The 22,885-nt window shown below is 35.3% G+C and overlaps 2 protein-coding genes and 1 long non-coding RNA gene across 7 annotated transcripts; 1 reads left to right on the top strand and 2 right to left on the bottom strand.

Moving 5' to 3' along the window:
• LOC127261067 (uncharacterized) lies at positions 1-3,409 on the bottom strand. 3 transcript variants are annotated; one of them, XR_007840840.1, is made up of 5 exons: positions 3,160-3,409; positions 1,427-2,165; positions 816-1,343; positions 518-721; positions 1-450 (listed from the first exon to the last, which is right to left on the bottom strand). It is a non-coding gene; the product is annotated as an uncharacterized LOC127261067 (long non-coding RNA). The 3 variants fall into 3 exon arrangements; XR_007840839.1 differs by having other exon boundaries at positions 2-435; positions 812-1,343; XR_007840838.1 differs by having other exon boundaries at positions 3-435.
• A 6,334-nt stretch (positions 3,410-9,743) lies between these two features.
• On the top strand, positions 9,744-15,719 carry LOC127260735 (protein SUPPRESSOR OF PHYA-105 1-like). 3 transcript variants are annotated; one of them, XM_051288634.1, is made up of 9 exons: positions 9,744-9,936; positions 10,410-10,512; positions 10,594-11,467; positions 11,660-11,817; positions 12,410-13,172; positions 13,867-14,013; positions 14,502-14,819; positions 15,294-15,353; positions 15,496-15,719. In XM_051288634.1, exons 3-9 carry the CDS (start codon positions 10,640-10,642, stop codon positions 15,685-15,687), a joined length of 2,466 nt encoding a protein of 821 aa, XP_051144591.1. In that variant the 5' UTR covers positions 9,744-9,936; positions 10,410-10,512; positions 10,594-10,639; the 3' UTR covers positions 15,688-15,719. The 3 variants fall into 3 exon arrangements, with proteins under 3 accessions (XP_051144591.1, XP_051144590.1, XP_051144592.1); XM_051288635.1 differs by lacking the exon at positions 9,744-9,936 and adding an exon at positions 10,009-10,328; XM_051288633.1 differs by lacking the exon at positions 10,410-10,512.
• Positions 15,720-18,043: 2,324 nt separating this feature from the next.
• On the bottom strand, positions 18,044-20,833 carry LOC127260736 (ubiquitin-conjugating enzyme E2 10-like). The gene is made up of 5 exons (XM_051288636.1): positions 20,705-20,833; positions 20,466-20,564; positions 19,827-19,954; positions 18,768-18,872; positions 18,044-18,462 (listed from the first exon to the last, which is right to left on the bottom strand). Exons 2-5 carry the CDS (start codon positions 20,533-20,535, stop codon positions 18,319-18,321), a joined length of 447 nt encoding a protein of 148 aa, XP_051144593.1. The 5' UTR covers positions 20,536-20,564; positions 20,705-20,833; the 3' UTR covers positions 18,044-18,318.
• Between the last annotated feature and the right edge of the window lie 2,052 nt (positions 20,834-22,885).

Raw genomic sequence — 22,885 nt, 5'->3', positions numbered from 1 at the left:
CATGCCCTGTACCCACGTAAAATGAACAATAATAAACAAAGAAAGTAATGATCAATAACACTGCAAACCAACATGAAAAGTACATTCAGCTGCCTGGATATTCAACCGAAACACGCCAAACTTCTTACGGAACTAGGATACAATAAAACACACTAGGGTTCTTTGTGTGTGCCGTAGTGGAAGATTAAACAAATATCCTAAAAATACACTAGGAAAAAATAGAGTTACACGTCACCACACTCGTTGGCCCAAGAGACAATTCCATGTCGAAACTTACAGTACCGGTCGATCAACGGCACTCTGACTAGAAGTTACTTTTATCAGGGGTTTCACGCCTACCACGCTTTTTCCCTCCACTTGGAGAAACACTCGATTCATCTACGTCTTGTTGTTGGCCCTCATGCCTCTTGATGGTCGCGATGACCGCCTTGACGCCTGAACGACAGCTGACTGGTTTTCACTAAATTTTCATTATGTTAAATTAACATGAAACAATGGAACCAATGTTGATGAATACCATTGTGTGCATCCGTGTAGTACTCAAGTTGTTCTCGTCTGATGGCGTACTCTTTCCGTGACAATTTGGTTGCCAGCTTCGCCGGATCCAACTCTTCAAACTTATGGAAGGCAACAATCATTTCCTTACCGATTTTTGCCAAATCCCTGGTCAGTTACACAATTTCTCGGGCCATCTTTGCCGAGTGCTGAACTCTATTAGTCCCTATGTTAATGAATCGAGCGTTAATTGAGTTCCTGCGATGTAGTGATAATGAATTATGGTTTATTTCATGAAATGACAGTGCCTAATTACCTACTTGCTCGATTGTTCTTCTATCAACTTTTCGCGCCTTGTTTCGTTGTCCTCCATCTTAGACCACCTTTCTGCTTGCGACGAATCGAGTGCCATGAGACTAGGAGTGATATTGCGCGTTGCTGACGCTTGAGACTCTTCATGCTGTCTGATTTTACATTGACGTTTGGTTATTAACTTTGCCGTTGGCCTTCGCCTTCTTAGCCCCCAGTGGCCGCTCCATGACACGCGCAGCCGGACCAGTCAACACAGTATGTCTAGACCCCTTATCCGAGCCTTCAATGTCAACGTGTACACCATCATCAGAGATTTCAACTTGTATTATGGGTGACTGCTCGTGAGATTCCCTTTGTGTGGAGCGTCGCTCACAACCTATTTCGGTCTCCCCTATAGTTTTTGGCTCGCTCGGCCGCGTCTTCCTCCCGGAGACAGACTCCATCCACTTCGGTTCATTCTTTAAAATATGCGAAAAAGCTGCGCATTTGAAAGTCATCCCATGCTTCTCATAATATATCTCATCGCAGTATTGTTCCTGACAAAGTAAATATTTACCGAAGTTACGAGAGGCTGTCAACTAAAATTCAATGCACATTACATAGCTTTATGTCAACTTACAAAATCGGTGGAACTTCAACCACTCCGATATTGCCCTTTTGTGTGCACCCGTACTCCACACTATTTCGAGCATTGTGATTTGATCTCCTTCATTTGATTCTCACAAGCACCCGGGGATCTTTTATTTTCAGTTGTCGGTACCCCGTGATTCTCTTCCATCAACAAGGCAAAACTCTCACAAACACGCTCTCATAGTTTCTGTCTCTTCTGGCCTACACCTACCCAGACATCTCTTGTAGTATTACACTACGCCGTAGCCAGTTCCACGTCCTCCTCTGTGGTCCAGTTCTTGTTTACGCATTGATTACTTCTCGTTGCTCAACTTGCACTATTGCGATGACTAGGTGTTTCTGTTGACAAAAGTCGTCGGCTTGTAGTGGAGGGATCAGTCTTCAGCTGCGAGGACTGGGTCTCTAGGTGAGGAAGCGACGACGTGCCTCCCGAACCCGGGAAATTCCACATGTTCGGGTAGAACAGAGGTTCACTCCGCTGTGGCATGTACTGCACCTGGGGAAAAGGCTGACTGAAACTCATAGTATAATGGCTAGGGAATGTTGTTTGTTGTGTCGCCATGATTCTTGGCCCATGGACATGCTGGAATGGATTGTGAGATTCGGACTGAACCCTGTTCCATGTCTCAGTCAGCTCTCCAAGGCCTTCGACTCTATTGCCATCAACCGTACAATCATCTCCATCATGGGACATTATTGAACACACTGCAAGAAGTCGTCCGTGTTCACTGCAAAATGGAGGATAATAGTTACTCTAGGGCCATGCATCTTTAACATGATGTTATGGGATGCATAGATTCCAACCAGGTGAATATATTGAAGCCCACGGAAGACCCTAGCTCCGTCAATTACATATAGTCATATACAAATGCTAATGGTTCTACATGTGTGTAGCTACAACAAAATCAAATGCATTCTCGTGCAAACCACAACGTATATGAAACCCAACCATTCAAATACAAATACTTATTTAATAACATATACGTCAATAATGTATTGTAGTTGCAAGTCCGCTATAAAGCAGCCGAGATCTTTGCAATGCTATCTAACAGTGTACAATACAACCACAAATTTGTGTTGACCGGAATTTACTCTGATGTTTTTACAAAATTGAGTCTTTTAAACAAAAACTTCGGCCACTTTGAATGTGAAAATAAAGTGACGACAAACTTTCAGAGTTAAAACATGTACTATACGTTACTAAAATACAACCAGAAATCCGAACTTCATTTCTAACAAAATTGAAACTGCAAGATTGCAATATTGGATGTAATGGAACTTGGATGTGGGAAAGATACAACAGTAATTCACCTTTTTTTTTTTACTATAAATGTGGTAATTATGAATCTTTTTCTTGTCTACATTTTAGATGATATAATTGAGCCCCCCCAATACATTAGATAACAGAGGAATTGGCTAAATTCATTGTATGACAAAACATTAGCTAATTTTAAACCTAGAACACTAAACAAAAAAAAACTCACTGAATAAACTTCTGCAACCCTAAAAGCATCTTCTTGATTCGCCACTCGTACTCCATAAATGGATAATCAAAATGCTCACAAAAAAACCCTAATGCATCTATTAACAGATCGGCGCCACTCCCACGCCAAAATACAAATTACTTCCCAATTTTTTCACTTTTCAATGAAATCGGTTGTACCACATCAATAAATTATTATTGGAACTCTTAAATTGCAACTTCTAAGATAAATTGGTTACCTGTATTCAGCCTTCTTCCGCAATAACTCTTCGATGGTGGGGATTTGATGATGAACCGCTTCTGACTGCTAGTCTAGGTTATTTCTTGGACAGTGCAAAAAAAGGTAATTTCTACATTTACGGGAATCAGATGAGAGGAATAAAAGAGGAAAGAAAGAGACAATATATAAATTGGATTTTACAGAGAGAAGAAAAGGGAAAAACAAGAGAAAAAGAATGAAAGGTCACTCTTCTTCCTCCTCGACGTGGCTTCACCTGCACCATATCTCCGTCGATGCGAGATCGGGAATTTAATGTCGAGAACACGGCCATTGCGGTTGATAAAATGGACTCTCTGACAGGCCCAAATCGAGAAAGCCCATTGACCAAGTCTAGAATTGAGCCGTTGTACGCATTCTGACCGTGCTTCCAACCCACTATCACGTGACATGTCATTAATTAATGAGGCCCAACGTTATAGTCAATGACCAAATCACGTGCTTTAAGACGTCTTGTTTGTCCAAATATTACAAATTCTCTCTCTTTTGAGTACATTGCCGCTAACTTCCTGTGCGCTTTGTGTAAACATCAGGTTGAAACTAATAGCCTGCAAACTAGATCTAACAAACAAATAACACTAGGTGAACCATGTGTGACAGACAAAATCTATCTTTTTTTTTTTTTTGGTTTAAGTTTTGGATTTGAATTGTGATTCGTAAAATTTTGTATTTGAATAATTTTAATATGATAGAAATAAATAAATAAATAAATAAATTTATATCATATAACGCTTTAAATACAAAATTAATTTTTGAAATAATATTAAAAATATATTTAATTTAATATTTTTATTTAAAAAAATTAATTTAATAGCAAAACAAATCCCTAAAAATTCCTATACAAACATAACTTTAAAGGTTGGAAAAATTTATAGATATCATCGAAAAAACAAGATATCAAAGCAACTATAAAAACTAGGCAAGAGAAAATAACAATAAAATTTAAAGAAAAGTAAAGAAAACTATTTTCTTGAATTGTTTGCATCAGTTTTCTCTCTTTAAATATATGGTAGTGGATGCACCCAGAGTGGACTACTTACGTACCCGAACGGGATCAAGCCATACGTAGTTCTATATACAAGCCATACAGTCTCAGTAAAGCAAACACACAAGACAAGCTAGTAGTCTAAGTATCAAGGCCTAAAGCAATATGCCTAAGGCATCGAAATCAAATACTAAGCTATCAAGTCTAAATATCATCTATCAAGGCTAAGTCAAGAATCAAGGAATAGGGTAAAGCCTGCTACCTGAAGCGGAAGGTCGGGAGACCGTCAGCATCGGCTTAAAGGAGGTCTCTAATCGACGAAGGAATATCTGAAGGGAGAAGTGTCCGCTCAATCGGGAGAGAAACCGCCAAAGTCACTAAGGCATCTGCGATGCGGTTCCCCTCTCTATATATATGCGATATCCTCCAAGTCGCATCCCTAAGCCGCAACCAAATATACATAAGGCATCGATGGAGAGTCCAGTGGCTCGTCTTGGTGGAGATCAGAGAGATGCATGCCATCGAGTCTGTCTAGATCCATAACGGCATCAATCCTCAGTCAATCGTTATCCCTACTTAGTCTGAATCGCTGTCAGCTCTGCCAAAGTGTTCGTCGCCTGCGGAATCAGAGTCTGAAATGTAATGAGTACTACCCCGGCTGAATCTCGGATAATACCAGCCGCTCCTGCTGCTCCAAAATTGCCAAGAAAAGCACCATCGGTGTTAACCTTAAACCATCCTGGAGACGGTGCCTCCCATCGCACCATAATCGGAGGCCGAGGAATCGAAGGGGGGTATCAAATCCAAGACCATCTGCTATATGAAAGTCACCCGCCCAATGTCGACGTAAGAGAATCCTAGCTCGCCAAAGAGTCTGCAAGTGTGAATGAATCCCTAGATGATCTTCTTTGAAGATAAACGAAGCCCCATGTGCTTCGCATCGTTCCGAGCAATCCAGATGAACCATAGTATCAACAACGGAACATATGCCCTGATACTCTGAAAGTGTGCCAAAGAAAGCCTCCACGAAGACACAAGTAGATGCAATGTATGTGTCTCTGGCAAATATAGCCTGAAAAGCACCGCCAAAGTGCTCCCATACTCCTTAGGCAACCTCCGAACCAATAAAGAGATGCGAGATAGTCTTCATCTCCATACAACAACAATGACATCGCGAAACAATCAAAACACCATAATGCTGAAGGATCTCATCTGTCGGTATCCGTCGCCGAAATAATCTCCATAAAAAGACTGACATCGTCGAAGTAAGGAGGCACGACCATAATATCCCTGAAAGCCAACTCCGTACCCCCATATCACGGCAAAGCTCCCAAGCAGAAGATGTCGTAAATGTGCTAGATGGCGCAGCCATCCAACTCATCCGGTCCTCAGACTGTCTATCGATAGGAACCTCCATAACACGCTAAACTAGTGACTCTGTAGGATATGCTCGTAGTCGCCCAAAGTCCCATGCGTCACCACTCCACATGTCCCGGACTAATATCGGTGGGGGTAGTCTACCCTCCCGAAATGCCGAAAGGGGCTGCTCCTTGAATCATCTATCCTCCCAAAAATAACACTCCCCTCGGCCTAATGTCCAATAGATCTGTGCCTGAACCTCCTTCCTAACACGGCACAAGTGCTTCCACACCAGGCTATCGTATATCCGACAAGGAGCACTACCCGGGAAGGAATCGTGAAAGTACTTGTGCCGCATCGCCTGCGCCCACAAGGAAGAACCCTCACGAAGCTTCCACCAAAGCTTCATGGAAAAAGCATGAACCATATCCGATAGGCATCTTAAAGTCCCAAACCCCCCCTCTTGCGGCCGTGCCGCATCCGCCCAAGAAATCCAATGACGCTGGCGATGACCATGGTATGAGCCCCAAAAAAACCGCGCACAAATCTGCTCAACCTCAAGAAGTATCGACTGTGGCAGATGTAACACCTTAAGTAAATACAGTGGAAGAGACAAAAGTGTACTCCGAATAAGCTGTAATCGGACGCCATGTGACAATACAGCCCAATCCCGGCGGCTCAAGTATCTCCAAAGCTTCCCTAGAAGCTCCTCGTATAGAATACTCCTCTGGTTCCCAACATAAAGGGGCGCACCAAGATAAGTAAGTGGAAGATCAACAACTCTAAATCCCGTAACCGTCTGAAGCTGCTCTCAAACTCCCTCCGGGCATCTTCGACTAAAAACAATCGTACTCTTCTGACAATTGACCTTTTGGCCAGTGATCCGCGCATAATCAGCCAAGAAGGTCATCAAAGAGCTCATCCGCTCCCCACATGCACTCGCAAATTTCAAGACCATCAGTTTTGTCTTTCAATCTAATCTTGTGGTATGATTAGTTGTTCAATATCCTAATTGGGTTGGTCTCATCTTCTTGAGTTAATTTGAACTTGATCTTATGGGTATACATTATTAAGAAAATTGAAAAAATCAATATTATTGCTAATCCATTTCGATCAAAATAATACTATATGTTTCGGGTGGTTAAACTAAGTATTTTTACTAGTATTTTTTTTTTTTATGTTATTTACAAAAAGAATAGCAAGTATATATATATATATGTTAAAAAGTGAAACTCCAGGCAAATACTAGGACACACAATCAAAAAACTTTATGGTTGAATGTATAGTACTCCTCGGGTTCTAACTTGAATTTCACAATAAAACAATTATCCACTTGAAGACCAAGCTCTCTCTATTTTTTCTTTCAGTTTTTAACTAGTGATTGCAAGGCCATCAAGCCTTCTTCTTCACACATCGAAGTCAATTGAACTGTGAACACAACCTTAATTTATGCAATGCTACCACATTAGTGAACATATCCGCTGTTTTTTTGCGATCATTGAGTCTCCCCCAATGTTAGGATCCTCTTATCCAATAGCTCACGAATGTAATGAAATATCAGCTCAATATTTACATGAAATACAAGATTCTTTGCTAATTAGATTGCACTCTGACTATCGCCATAGAAATTGCTATTTTTTGTTTTTTGGATTTTTTCCCAACTCAAGTATAAAGTTTTGCAACCAAATCATTTCCTTGCTAGCATCCGTTACTACAATGTATTCAGCTTCTGTCGGCGATAAAACAACTACCTTTTGCAGTTTCGATGTCTATGATATTGTTGTTCCTCCATAAGTTGACATCCACAAATCTAGCTAATCAGGGTTTCCTTCTCTCGAAAATTAATGTCTTATCTGCAGTGCTTTCGAGATACTTCAATGTCCAATTCTCTCATTTCAATATTTCCTTCTAAGATTACTCATAAATTAGTTCACTACTTTCACTACACGTGGAATACCAGGTCTTGTATCAATCATGGCGTACATTAGGCTTCCTATAACAGACGCATACAGAACACTCTTTATTTTAGCACATTCAAACTCATTATTTGGTGAGTTCTTGTTTGACAACTTGAAGTGATTCTTTAAAATGTGCACACGGATATTGCATCTTACATACGGTGCAGGATAGACGGTCTTAGGTCAAAACTTGGTATCGAAATGCCTACGCACACATGGATATATATATATATATATGTTATATACATGTGTGTCCCCTCCCCACACAAATATATACATATATGTACGTTGTATATACATGTATGTGGGCACTCCGGTACGGATCAAAACCCGGGTTGACGATCTCCTTCCCATACATTCACATACGTGGATATACAAAAGCGGATGCAATAAGAATTAACTAGTGACACGTGCAACCAATCAATTAATTATTCCATTAAAAGAAAATTTTGTATTTTAATAATTGAGCTACCATTAAAAAAAAATATAGTGCTCTCACTTAAAAACTTCAAATATTATGTATGTTTATTTGTGGGATTTTGACTTTGATTTCACTATTTTTTTTTAAAAAAAAAAAATTTAAAATATCAAATTAAACATTCAATTTTCATTTATCAGGATTACATTAAAATTCAGGGTATGTTTCTTTCGCAAAGTTTTCTCAAACTTTTTTTTTTCTTTAGCTAAGTTTCCTCAAATTTTACTATTTAAACTCTGAGTTTTCCAAAAAAATATATTTTTTCGTCTCACAAAATATCTCATCAAACATTGTTTTTATACCAAACTCAAACAATTTTTTTTTTCAAACTCATAAAAAAAATACACCCTTAATTTTACATTCAAACATCACATTGATATATATATTTATATCACAATAAATAATAATTTTAATGAATTAAAAATATATATTTTTTACTCCCTCGGTCAACTCAAAACATTCTCATTTTTTTTAGTCTGTCCACTTAAATCTTCTAATTTTTTTATAAGGTTACATCAAATGTAAATACAAAATATATCTACTTTATCAACATATAATTACTTTTACACAAAAAATAAATATAAAATTGTCTTCACATATTTCATTTTTAATATATTTTAATAAAATACTAATATATCTAAATTTACGTACCAAAAATAATAAAAAGATTATTAGTGAATGAAAAGAATATTTAAAATTTAAAATGGCATAAGTACCTAATTAATTAAAATAAAATTTATTAAAATAATTAATTAATATCTTAAAAATATAAAAAAATATACAAAATAAAATTAGAAAAATACTTATATGCTATAAACTTATAAAAATTAGATTTTTGCAATGGGATGAGTGATGAATCTTTAAATGGTGGTTCATTGATTGTGTTATAGACTTGTTTCTCGAGCATAGAGAACAATGTAAACAATAAATTATTCATTTGTTTTTTAATAAAATTCAATTTTTTAATTCAATTTTTTTAAAGGAAATATTTATTGAATATAAAAAATAAAAGTAAATAATAGAGTTGAAAAAAATGAATTAAGTAGAGAATGATCAATTAAAAATAAATGATTAAATTGGATAAAAAAATTTAATAAGTGAGAATTATGAAGAAATATTTTTGGTGATATGTTTTATTTAAATAAAAATTAAATAGGATGTTTTGTAAGATCAAATTTAGTGCAATTTTTTTAAAAAAATACAAAAAAAATAAATATTTGAATAATAAATTAAATATTATGTTTTATAAAATTAATATAATATAATTTAAAAAATATAAAAATTAAATAATACAAAAAATAAAAATAAATATACTGTATCAATATACAATTCTCTCTATATTTCTATATTTTTCTGTATATGATAAAAAAATAAAAAAATACTTTATTTCTCAACTTTCAGTTATTTTGACTCAATACAAAAAATCATTTTTATTTTTATTACTTATTTTTTTATACTAAACTTTTTTTAAAAAAAATACATAATTTTTCAAAAATATTAATATATTATATATATTTATATTGTTATGCAAATTTCTATACCTCAAAAAAAAATAAAAATAAAAATAAAAATAAAAATTTGAACTTCAAATCCTCTCACAAAAGATACACATGCTGAGCTCTGCCCTGCATGAGACCAACAATGTCAGCCAGCTGCCTTTGTTTCATATTTAATGACAAAATGTCTCTCTCTCTCTTACAGATTATAGTATATTTCTTTTTATAAAGTGACATTTTTGTAGGGTCCTTTGCCCACACTTCGTCCAGACCAGACCAGACCTTCTTCACTTTCTCTTCTGCTGCAAATACCATTTTTTGTTTGTTTTTCCCACTAGGATCGACTTGAAATCAGGAGATATCTATCTATACAGCTTCTGCTTCTTCAATATATACATACATATGTATTGTATAGATTCCAATTGCTCGTTGCAATGTAAAAAGCGCTGGCGTAAGGCCTCTGGTGAGAACCCACTCTGATTCTTCTTTACTATTCGATTGGGATGAATCAATGTTTATTCATTTGTTTATGTTAATTTGCTGTCTCTGTCCAGATTCATTGCCTTCTCCCTCTCTCTATCTGTTCTGTATTTATGTGCTTCACTTAGGGTTTGCCATTTTCTGTTACTACTGCAGCTTGGCATCCATGGATGATTGTGTTGGGCATTTAATTTGACTGTGATTTTGTAGTAAAATTTCTGGGCGCTTTATTGCATAACGAATTCCCTTGCTTCTTCTGCAAAATGCTATTCATTTACCCCACTAGTTATTTCTTTTCGATAAATACATTGCAAGGAATATCTGTAGCAATTCTGGTTGTTGAGAGTTTCTCTGAATCAGTAATTTGATGTTAAGGTATTCGATTCTGTAGCAAACAAGATTTTGATTCGACTCAGATGGATATACACTTAAATTTTTCAAAAACTTCCTTTGCAGGGAAAAAGACCATTTCAGTTCATGCTTGATTTTAACACACTTGTTAATGGCGATGATTAGTTTCCTTAACTTGTTTGTGCAATTTTGAATGCAATTACCAAAAGTAAGTATCTCATAATATGATATTTATTTTGAATGTAAAATTAAGTTTCGAGTATATCTTGATATTTTTTTCATCTATTAGGCTGCTTCCATATTGCTCCCTAAATCGAACATTTACAACAACAAGCATGGAGAGCAGGAACATCGAAGATAGTCAGGTTTGTAAGAATCGGAGAATCGATCGAGAAGGCAGTACGCTGGCATTGTCTGTGTCGACCAGCAATGAGCAGCCGGGAAGTTCGACAATGACCAGTTTAAACACAGGTAGTGATTCCAACAGCAACACATTGTCTGCTTATTCATGGTTCTCTGTTAGGAAGTCGACTTTGAGAAACTACAGATATTCTAACACCGGGGACGAAGCAAATTTCCATGTGAAAACTTCTAGAATCTTCCAGGAGGCGAAATATTTGTCGGGGACTCATCACACAGGCAGTCCTCCGAGCAATGCTGTAATTGATAGACATGTCGGGAAAAATTCTTCTAGTTTTAGCAGCTTCTTCCTCGGACAAGCTTCCCCTGCAAAGCCTGAACTGAATCAGCTTCATTCAGACAGCAGCATTGTTGAAAGACCTGAATCAAATCATTTTGGGATTACATTGAGACAATGGCTAGCGGTGAAACGATCTGCTGCAAGTAAGATGGATAAGTTGCGCCTGTTTAAGCAGATTGTGCATACGGTGGATAGTTTACACTGTGGAGGATATGCCTTGCTGGAACTACAGCCGTCAGCGTTTGTCTTGTCCGAAAGTGGGGATGTTAAATACATTGGATTATTACAGGATACTGAATCATCGAAACCTTGCAAGAGAAGGCGAGGTTTGGACCTTTCTGCCAGCGAAGACACAGCAGAAAATTCTTGGCTGGAAAAGAAATGGTATGCTTGTCCGGAAGGGATGGATGCCTCAGACCTACTTTCATCTAATATATACTCTTTGGGACTACTGTTGTTCGAGGTGAGAGAATTTTGGCTGTTAACTGAGTCGAATTAAGCCGGCCTTTTAAAATTTTTTGAACTTGATGCAAGTTTATCTCGAGTGGAATTTTGACATTATTAGTTCGGCTTGAGTCTTGAAATTTTTTAACATGCATAGTAAACGATGCTTGTGAATTTATCTTAAGTTCTGATTGATATTTATAACTCACAGTTTCTTTGCCATTTCGAATCGATGGAAGCTTGTTCTGCAGCGATGAAAGATTTGCAATGTCGAATCCTCCCTCCGAGTTTTCTTTCCGAGTGTCCTAAGGAAGCGGGGTTTTGCTTTTGGTTGCTTCATCCGGACCCTTCTTCTCGTCCCACGGCCAGGTAGAGTGTTCTATTTATAGAAGATTATTACAGTATTATCCTTCTTAATACCCACACGCGCACACACTCACACATTCCATGGGATTGAACCCCAACCTTACAGCATGCCAAGGTGTGCTCAACCGTTTGAGCTACAACTCTCGGCTTATTACGATATTATCTTGAAGACGAAGAGTTTGTAAGTAACAAATTACGGAATAGTTGGAGTTCCAATCAACACATGAAAATAAAATAAACATAATATGATAAAAAAAAAAAAAAAAAAAAACACGAATAGATTGTTAGTCTGTGCTGTCTGTTTTATTTTATGTGTGATGTGTTAATATACACTCTGTGTTGAGATCAATTGTAGAATGTGTTTGTGGGGACTATTGTTGTGTGCTATCAATTTATGTATTGTAGTTATATTATAGTGACATATACTTTGTAATTTATACTTCATGTCGTGTGTTGTATACATTTTTATGTGTTGTCAATATTGTGCTTACACAAATTAATATAATTGAATGTTCTTACACAATCTTTTTGTGAAAGTAGTTCATTAACATCTGTTCAATTGAGTATTGAGAAAGGGCCCTCTTTGTAATAACAGAGAAATCCTGCAATCTGAGATGCTGGATGGATTCAAGGTTTCGTGTCCGAGTGATGACGGGGCGTCGGTTATTGACACCGAGTCGGATCTCTTGCTTCACTTTTTGGTTTCACTAAAGGAACACATGCAGAATAAGGTTTCAACATTGTCCAAAAGTATCGAATTCTTGGACGAAGACATTAAAGAGGTCGAGCAAAAGTACGCTTGTAAGAAATTTACAGATATGAAGAGTAAACATCTTGATCAGAACAGGCGACGGCTCCAGGAGAAATTATTTGAAAACATAAGCCAGCTTGAAAAAGCTTACTTTTGTCTGAAGTCTCCCATCCAGATTCAACAAACACCGGATGTGGATCGATCGGACAAGGATGTCCTAACAAGCCGTGACACATGGCCTTTGGTCGAAACTTTAAACAGTACAGACGAGAGATCCTTCAACCGTGTAGGAGCCTTATTTGACGGCATTTGCAAATATGCTCGGTACATCAAATTTGAGGTTTGTGGAACGTTGAGGAACACAGACATTCTTAACTCGAACAATGTCATCTGCTCGTTGAGCTTCGATCGTGAAGAAGAGTACATAGCGACTGCTGGAGTTTCCAAGAAAATCAAAATTTTCGAGCTCGCCTCACTTCTGAATGATTATGTCGATGTTCAGTATCCCGTGCTTGAAATGTCTAACAAATCCAAGTTCAGCTGCATTTGCTGGAATGGCTACATAAAAAACTATCTGGCTTCGGTTGACTACGATGGTCTTGTCCAGGTATGTTTATTTATGATAGAAATGCATAATATTTCGGATTTAATTCCTTCAACACATCCCATTACATGTTCGTGTTTTTCTTTGCAATGGCCAATTTCGAAACAATACATCAATATTTAAGGGTGGTTTGTTTTGTGTTAGAGATGCTTTTCTTTTTACTGTTTTTTCAATGAAATAGTTGTTGAATGCGATGTACTAAATAGAAAACAAATATATTTTTATTTAGAACGATTGAAACAAGCTCAAAAAGAACAAATAGCTCGTCGGCTACATGTATATATAGGGTAATTAAAGTATATAAATATATATATACACACGCGTTGTGTTTATGAATTTTTGAAATTTTTTTTGTTAGTTATTGAGAACCGTGAAGCTATTTTTAAAATATTTGTTTTTATTGTTTTTTAAATATTTGTGAGAGATAATAATATATTTTTATTGAAAGAAGGCCTAAGTGATAATACCTATATGTTGATGTAAATACATGAAAAATCCATGTGTAAATTTTATTTAAGAACTCATGATACAGAAATGGGGATTTTACATCTTTTTTTGGTTATACATTAGTGAATTATGCAATAAAATTTATGCATGGTATGGTAGTTTATCCATTTAAGTTAAACTATAGGTGATGTAGATGTAATTTACCTGTATACATAAACATACTTGATGGCTTTTGTGTGGATCGATATAGATATGGGACACGAGCACCGGGCGTGTATTTGCCAACTACATGGAGCATCAAAGAAGAGCGTGGTCGGTTGATTTTTCTCTGTTTGACCCGACAAAGTTTGCTAGTGGTGGTGACGATTGTTCGGTTAGGATATGGAGCACCAACGAGGTATTATAAAATTACGATTTATATGAATCTTAGAAACATTTAAGGCTTCATTCAATTATATTTTTAGCCGGTGAAAGTAAATATATCAACTTTTTATCTCTTTTTATCTTCTCTTCTTGAGTAAAAAATGATCTTTTTTATTTTCTCTTCTTGAGCCGAACTTTATTTGTTGTTTTTGTCATAGTGATCAATTGTCCGAGCTTGGCCCAAGTTTTGTGAATTCATATTTTACCTATGTTATGTGTTAGCATGCATTTTTTGCTTAAATTAACAGTATTATGTATTATATTAGTTATTGTCATGCGTTATCAGTTCATATAGTATTTGTATTATATTAATATTAATCTCATATTGTTGATTTATACATAATGTGTTGATCATCTATATTTCACTAGTTGTTAGCACAGTGCTGAATAATACAATTCATTACCGTTGCTACCATCATATATATATATATCATATAGTTGGAAAATTTTTGGTTTTTGTAGAAAAACTCGATCGGGACAATTTGGAATCAGGCGAACATTTGTTGTGTCCAGTTCTCGGCTTTCTCATCCCATCTGCTAGCATTTGGTTCCGCTGACTATAGAATCTATTGTTATGATCTTCGACACACACGGTCACCGTGGTGCATTTTGGCTGGTCATGGGAAGGCTGTTAGCTATGTGAAGCATTTGGATCCTGAAACGGTTGTGTCCGCCTCTACGGACAACACGTTGAAGCTTTGGGACCTCAAGAAGACTTCCTTGGAGGGGTTGTCCTCGGACGCTTGCCAGTTGACCCTCACCGGACACACTAACGAAAGAGTAAGTTCGCGATTGTTTATTTTGTTTTTTTTTCTTAATTTTATTTTTGAGTATGTTTTAAATTAGCTCTTTGTGACATAAAAAGTGTGTCATTTTTTTTATTTTTTTGAAATTATGGTCAATCTTTTAATTCTTTGATGTACAAAATTTGCATTAATGTGGCTAACTGAAAACTTATGTAGTTTTGGTTGGACATGCATACTAAGAAATAATGATATTTAAATGTTAATGTGGCGTAGATACAAAGTAAAATTATAAAAAATTTATTAAAGCATTGATAAAAAATATAGTGGGGTAAGTACATTTGTTAAAGTAAGGATAAAAAAATTGTGAGTGGATAAAGTTGTTTACTGAAAATAGATTATGCATCAATAGTGACATAATTTTGACAGAAGAATTAAGTAATTATTTGGATTTTTCATATATTCTCCTAATTGATATTTTCTAATCCTTTATTCATTGCGCCAAATGTAGAACTTCGTTGGAATGTCTGTGTCGGACGGATATATAGTGTGTGGTTCGGAGACGAATGAGGTAAGTTTCTTTAATTCAACAAAATTTGAGAATGAAATTAATGATCATCCTATCTGGAAGTTTAAGCTGGACGATGCCATGCGCAATGTGAATGAAGTTGCCAATTAAATCGCCGTGGTGTTTTTTTTTTTTTTTTTTTCAGGTTTATGCGTATTACCGGTCATTGCCGATGCCAATCACTTCTCACAAATTTGAAGGGGCAGACCCGACGACGGGACACAAGCTTAGCGATGGCAACGGGCAATTTGTCTCAAGTGTATGCTGGAGAAAGAAATTTGGGATGATTGCTGCTGCTAACTCGACCGGAAGCATGAAGATACTTCGATTGGTATAGCGCAAAGTATCGAATCGATGAAATGAACTGATGCGGCGACAAAAATGGCGATGACGACGACGACTGATCGTAGCCGTTGCTTTTGTGGTGTATCTTGTATACCCTGCAAAAACTACTCTGTAATTGTTTTTAGTATAGTACAATTCAAACACAGCCCCTCTGAATCAAGTCACACATGCAAATTGAGATATATTGATATAGTTTGAAGGTTTGATAATTAGTTGTGAGGCAATAAGTTGTTTTTATTTTTCGAACGAATTAATTGGTACAATTTATTCCTTTAAGTAAGAAATATGAAAATATATTTTATGGCAGTAGTTACGGATTAGGTTGGTCAAAGTATATAGGATATACGGCGGCGGTTGTAACAATTATTTGAAAAAATTAATACTCCGCCAACATTATTTAACTCTTTAGATAATATAGTTCAATAGTTTAGATAATATCAATCAAGAGTCCAAATTGCATGCACTATATTAAAAACGTATTTTTTGGACTCTTGATCAATGTTTTATACTCTTACATTGATGTTGTTTGGGGAATTAACAACAGTATAAAGCATAGAACATCAGATATATTTTTATAAAGTACGAAATATATTTTTATAGAGCATTATATATACTTTTGTAGAGTACATCATATACTTTATAGAGCATCAAACATAACAAATAAAATAAAAATAATTACACAGCTTTTATTTTACAGAGCTTAGACTATCTGTATTAAAAATTGATACTATTTGAACATTCAATATGTGCTTTTTGAGGAAATTAGTATGGTTATAATTTCTCCAAATTGACATGGTAATGGAACCTATTAATACATGGTGTTGATACACGCGCAACACATTTTGTTTTAATTCTAATAATGTATTGTATATACTATTATCATGTGTCGATTAAAATCACTAAGCGCACTCTGCTTATTTTCATTTATTTTCATCCTTGTCAAATGTATACATTTTGTTATTTTCGACTCATGCAATTCACGATTTTATATAGATTATCAAATAAATAATATCCAACCGCAAGAAATAATAAACAAAATTATAAAAAACTAGATAAAAATAAGTTGAAGAAAAACCTTCTTTCTGCAAAATGACTCCACTCCGGTGGTGCCTTTTGACGTCAATATAACATTTTCAAAGGCAAAATTGCCACGACTCTGAATTAGGTAGCAATTCCAATATTTCAAAATTTTATCGTGTTAAAAATATAAGATTTAAATCTAAATTGAAATCAATTTTAAAGAAACTATTGAAAATAAAAATAGTAACTGATAACCATCAAACACATGAGTTTTGTGGCTCAGAGTACAGTCTACTCTTATCGACAAAGAGAGACCCATACACAGTAGTTCGACCAGCGCCGGCCAGCAATCAACTATTGGCAACCTAGTCTTCAACTCAAAATCGAAACGACTCGATTTAGAGAAAATTGAATCGTAGAAACCTTACAAAACAGTCGATAATCACATAGTAGTACAAACTTTCGATTCGACGGTAAAAATTATCGAAAAATACCTCACTGAAAAAGCAATGGATTGGACAGAAACAATGAAAGAGTGAGCGCTCTTTTAGCAAGAGAGGAATACACACTTCGGCACTTGGCACTTGTGTATAACGAGAATGGAAGCAAATATACATCAATGTGATGGATGGCTCATATCTACAACCTAAAATGGAATGTTAGAGATTTTATTTTGGGGGCGACGCGGATTGTAGACCGGTCGAATTGGGTTACGTCCACATCTAGAGACCGATGCGGGTGGGTCGGAACGAATATGGGCCCAATTTGGCCAAACTACATGTAGTATCTTTTTAAAAAAATCAATATTCAACATAAAATATTATTTTATACAATTTTATGTACCTCAGGTAAACAAATTTTCAAATATAAAACACTAAAATAAACAAACCCACGACTCTTTGCACACTTAAAATAATTTCACTCCACTTTCAAATTTCTTTTACATATTTCACAAAATTTCTAATCTTATCCAAAGCCAAACAGCATTAGATAATAAAATTCAACATTAGAACGGTCAAAAACGAATCGACAAAATAAACAATGACCAACAATTCCACAAATTTGAACAAGTCGAACTCTTAGTTAAGGAGGATAGAACAAGCCAAAATTCATTTTATGTTAAATGACCATCTTACGTAAAAGTATGAACGACTAAAAATATATACATACTATATAATCTTCTAACATATCAAATTAATGGGAAGAAAAGCCTAAAATGAAAACATACAGCCATATGTCCACCAAGCATCAAATCCTAAACCTGAAAATAGCCACAAATCTTCGAAAAAAAAAATGGAGCTGAAGAAAGCATTCCCACAACAAAACCAAACACAACAAAAACAGATTAATTTAGTTATATTTCACAGTTGTACGTCGCATACAGTCTCTCTCTGGTTATTTCATATGCGACGTTTCATCAAACCCATGAGCGCATTGGCTTTCAAGCTTTTTCTTGCACGGTCCAACCGGTCCCATTACATAAAACCGACATATCATATAGCATAATAATAATAATAATTAAGATAGGCATGGCATGTTTTTTTCACATAAAGCAATACTTCATGAATCACGACGACAGATAGACATACCCCATCAGGCTAGGCTAACCCATAGCGTACTTTTGAGTCCAGCTCCTCGCAGTCTGCTCGTACTTTCCCTTGTCCGTCTTGTACATGTGCGCAATCTCCGGCACCAATGGATCATCAGGGTTCGGGTCCGTCAGAAGGGAACAGATTGAGAGCAACACCTGAAGAAACAAAATGATTTACAATTCTGGCTCGGAAACAGCTAAAGCTATTTCAAATGCGTAATTTACATATCTTAAACTTGAAGAGTAAAATATTTCAATTGTTTCCATTTGTAGTGTATAAAAATAAAAAATAATAGGATAAAAACATCTGCATAAATAAATGGGCCAACCGTAGCAAACCGGATGTTGAACAAAATAAACGGATACGATTGCTTCAATTTTTGTAAGAATGCAAGCGAAACATACACTATTGAACCATATTTAGTGTCTGATTGGAATAAAAATGAAACTGCGGAACTAACCTTGGAAATTGTCAAGGCAGGGCTCCACTGCTCCTTCAAGATGTCGAGACAGATGCTACCATTGCTGTTAATGTTCGGGTGAAAAACTTTTGTCCTGAATGCAACCTGAAAAATTCATCCACACAAAAATGCATCAGCACATTTCTGATAATCTCAATAAACATAACGGTACACATTTGCCCCAAGTTTTACAGGAGGAATCCATTTAGAAGCAAGACAATAACGTAGACGCAAAATTGTCGTAAATTCAACAACTAGTGACAGGCCATCTTATTCGACCCACAGGCTTTATTAGTAAACGTGTTTCCAAAACTCTCTGAACATAGTTTTCATTCAAAATAAATCGGTTCATAGATCCATTTTAAGTTTTGCGCAAAACAATACGAATAAAGTTTATGCTTGATAAAGGACCATAAAGTAGAAAATAATAATTAATTTAAGTTCGGGCGTAATCCCATATATTTGATCAATACATTACTGTCAGTTGACAAACAAAGTTAAGAGCAAAGCTCAGATTCAAGTACCGAAAAAGATGCTAGATACGACCCAAGTCCCAACCATTCGAATGATCTTAAAAATGATCTTCCAGATTATATAAACAGTGATCATCGGCATTAAATTAAGTTATTAACTGCAGCCATCCAGATACCCAACACTTCTTGAGAATCAACACTGGTTTGATACTCTATTACATTAACTACTACAAAGATACACAGCACTTTTTTAAGAATCAAAATAGGTTTGATACTCTGACAGCAAATTCGCAAGAACACGTGTTCAAAAACAAACATTTATACACAGCACTTTTTTAAGAATCAAAATAGGTTTGATACTCTGACAGCAAATTCGCAAGAACACGTGTTCAAAAACAAACATACACAGCACTTCTTTAAGAATCAAAATAGGTTTGATACTCTGACAGCAAATTCGCAAGAACACGTGTTCAAAAACAAACATTTATACCCAGACCAACAGTCATTTTTTGCAACCAATGCCCATCGAGTGTAAAAATCAACTCAAACATGTCAAGTTCCGAAGAAGATTAAACTCAGCACTCACCTTCGGGGGTTTGAAAGGATAATCAGGAGGAAAATGAATTGTGACCAAAAACACTCCTCCCGCATAAGGGCTGTCTTGCGGACCCATGATCGTCGCTTGCCAGTGAAACATGTCCTCCCCAACAGGTCCTGCAACCACAGACGATCGAATGCCACAAATTAGAACTTTCTTCAACAAAAGCATCCACAAATAATCCTCAAGGAACAATGATCTAAGAACACGAAAATCCTCAGAGCCACAACAGCAATTTCTACCATGCCAATGTTTGCAAGAATAAACTGACAAGCAATGATGCCCTAAACACGATCCAAGCACTGAAAACACATCTATCTACGTCCAACCACAGATTCCAAACAAATAATGATACAGAAACGCAAAATTCGGGAAACGCGCGGAGAAACAAATCTATTTGAAAAATCAAATCGTCCCTCGAGGCAACAATCGAGATCCACACCAAACACATCCCCATCTCGGCAAAAATCAGGCAGAACACCATCTAAAAAACTTCCTGTTCCATCTTTAAATACACAAACACCAAAATTTCACAGATCAATCGCTAAAACACTAAAAGAAACCTAACGAAATTCAAAATCCAAATTTCAAAAAATAAATAAAAACTAAAATCGAAGCCTGAGACACCTGCGCTGCAGGAAGTGGGAGGATCCTTCTGCAAATCCTTCAGCTCCTTCAAGATCCGCTTGGAAGCCATCGCAGGTTGAAATCAAATCCGCCAAATACCTTCAAACCCAAAAAACAACAATCACACAAAAACCAATTTCAGATGCCCAGAAGAAATTGCTCCTCCTATACATAGATACCGATACACATACAAAAATATATAGATAGATACATGCGCGTGTAAGTAAATGCCTGTTTACCTGAAGAGAGAACGAGCGAGGAAGAAGAAGGAGAAGAAGACAACTTGGTCAGATTCATTTCCTATTTGTTTCCTCCGCTGCTTCCTCTTGACGCAACGGGGGAATTCGGGTTCTTTTCAAGACAGTCCATGGACTTCGGGTCCCATTGAATCTACACCGTTGATGTTTTGGGTAGTCACCCTCCTTGATGTGGATATATGATGGTACTGAAGTCCTGGATCTTATGGGAATATCAAGGGAGTGAATATACTGGCACTTGTCAGTTGTCAGTCATCTTTCCCTTTTCATTTTTTTCCTTTTCTTAATTTTTGAATATTATATTTGTATAATATTTTAATACACGGTTGTAAAATTATTTCTTAAAAAACAAATAAATAGGAAATTTTACTTAATGCGTTGGGATGTGTTTGTTTGTGTTCCGGGTGTATCTTTAAGGGTGTGTTTGTTGGGGTTTGGATTTTGAGTTGGAATTTGAATAGTAAAATATTTAAATTTGAATAGCTGTAATGATATAAATAGGTGTTGATACGATATTTTAAATGTAAAATTGATTTTTAGTATAGTATAAAAAATAAAAAATAGGTGTTTGATTTGATTTTTTTTTTTAAAAAAAAGAATGAATATTATATTTAAAATTCAATTCCCAAACAAACATACTACTAAAAATAGGATTTGAAAATTTTGTGGTTAAATTTGATATTAAAATAATATATAATAAAATTTTTGTGACAAAAAAAAAAAAAATCAAAGTCCAAATAATTAAAATTAAAATTTAAAATGTAAAAACACGCTATTCATGATTTTGAAATTTATTTGAATTTATTATTTTTATCCTTTTCATTTAAGTATATTATCTTCAAAAGTAATTAATATACAAATAATAAAATATCTTCCATTTTTACAAAAAAAAGTATTATTATTTCTTTTTTTTTTGTTTTTTTTTTTTGCAAAAGTAAAATTATCAAAATTATCTTACATATTTTTACTAATTAATTAAAACCTATTATTTTTTTATCCTCACAATTGGAGATAAATCTTTATAGTAATATAATTTTTCACATTAAAATTCAATTCCTATCATAAAATTCATTTATCTGATCTTTGTACTGCTCACATAATTCTATTTTTATCATTACATTAATCTCACTCACTTTCAAGCTATTCAATTAATTTTCGCACAAGAAAATAATGTCTCGCCTTGCATCTCGTAATTCCAACAACACAAACTGAGGTAAGAGATTGTTTTGGATGGGGTTGGAATTGTTGCAAGGAGAAGACGCTGTTGAAGTTTTTTTTTGTCTCTGGAAGACCACCACGCGCCTGTTCGGAGCTGACATCCGTCGTTGCTAGTCCGTCGGTTGATATCAGTCTAAAATCAACAACTTCATTGTCGATAATGAAAACAAAATTGAATCTATTCGTTTCTTTTTTATTTTTTTATGTTATTTCTTAATTCTTCTTTTGTGTATTTGTTTACCCTTTTGATATATCAATTTTTGTTTCACCCATAATTTCTTGCTAATGTAAGATTTTTCAAATTTGCTACATATAGAGTATAGATCACGAGTCCTTATTTAAGTTACTATACATAGAGGATTGAGTATCTGTATTGTAAAGATAGCGTGTGTGTATGATTATAACTATATATATATTTTTTACTGTTTGCTAAATCCTAGAAAAGTTCATATTCATTATTGTGAATATATTCCGTTTGAATTTAGTATCGTGTTCTTTATGATAGATATGATGGTAATTTATATGCAATATATATTTATTGTCTCGTTGGATCAATGAAGCACTTAAAGTTGCCAAGGAATATACACATTGTTATTCACTTGCTTGGTAATTTATATCCGAGAAAAAATTTCTTGCAACTTTTTGCGAGAAAATGTTGGCGAGGAAACAATTCTTCACAAATATATAACTTCATTTTTTTTCAAGGAAATTCATTCCCTCACAAATTTCACTTTTACAAGGGAATAAATGCCCTCGCAAAAATCATTTTCGTAATTCAAAATTTTCGAAGATATTCATTCATTCCAAAAAAATCATCACAAACCATTTTACAAATTTATCCATTAGTAATTAATTTCAAATTCCTACCCTTGACTCAAACAACTACAAACTAACAATATAGATTCATTTGAATTCCTATGTATGTTCCAAACAATTACAAACTAA

The sequence above is a fragment of the Andrographis paniculata genome, unplaced genomic scaffold (genome assembly GCF_009805555.1).
Source record: "Andrographis paniculata isolate CXL003 unplaced genomic scaffold, ASM980555v1 Contig62END, whole genome shotgun sequence".
Classification (NCBI taxonomy): Eukaryota; Viridiplantae; Streptophyta; class Magnoliopsida; order Lamiales; family Acanthaceae; genus Andrographis; species Andrographis paniculata.
This window is presented reverse-complemented; position numbering and strand designations above follow the sequence as displayed.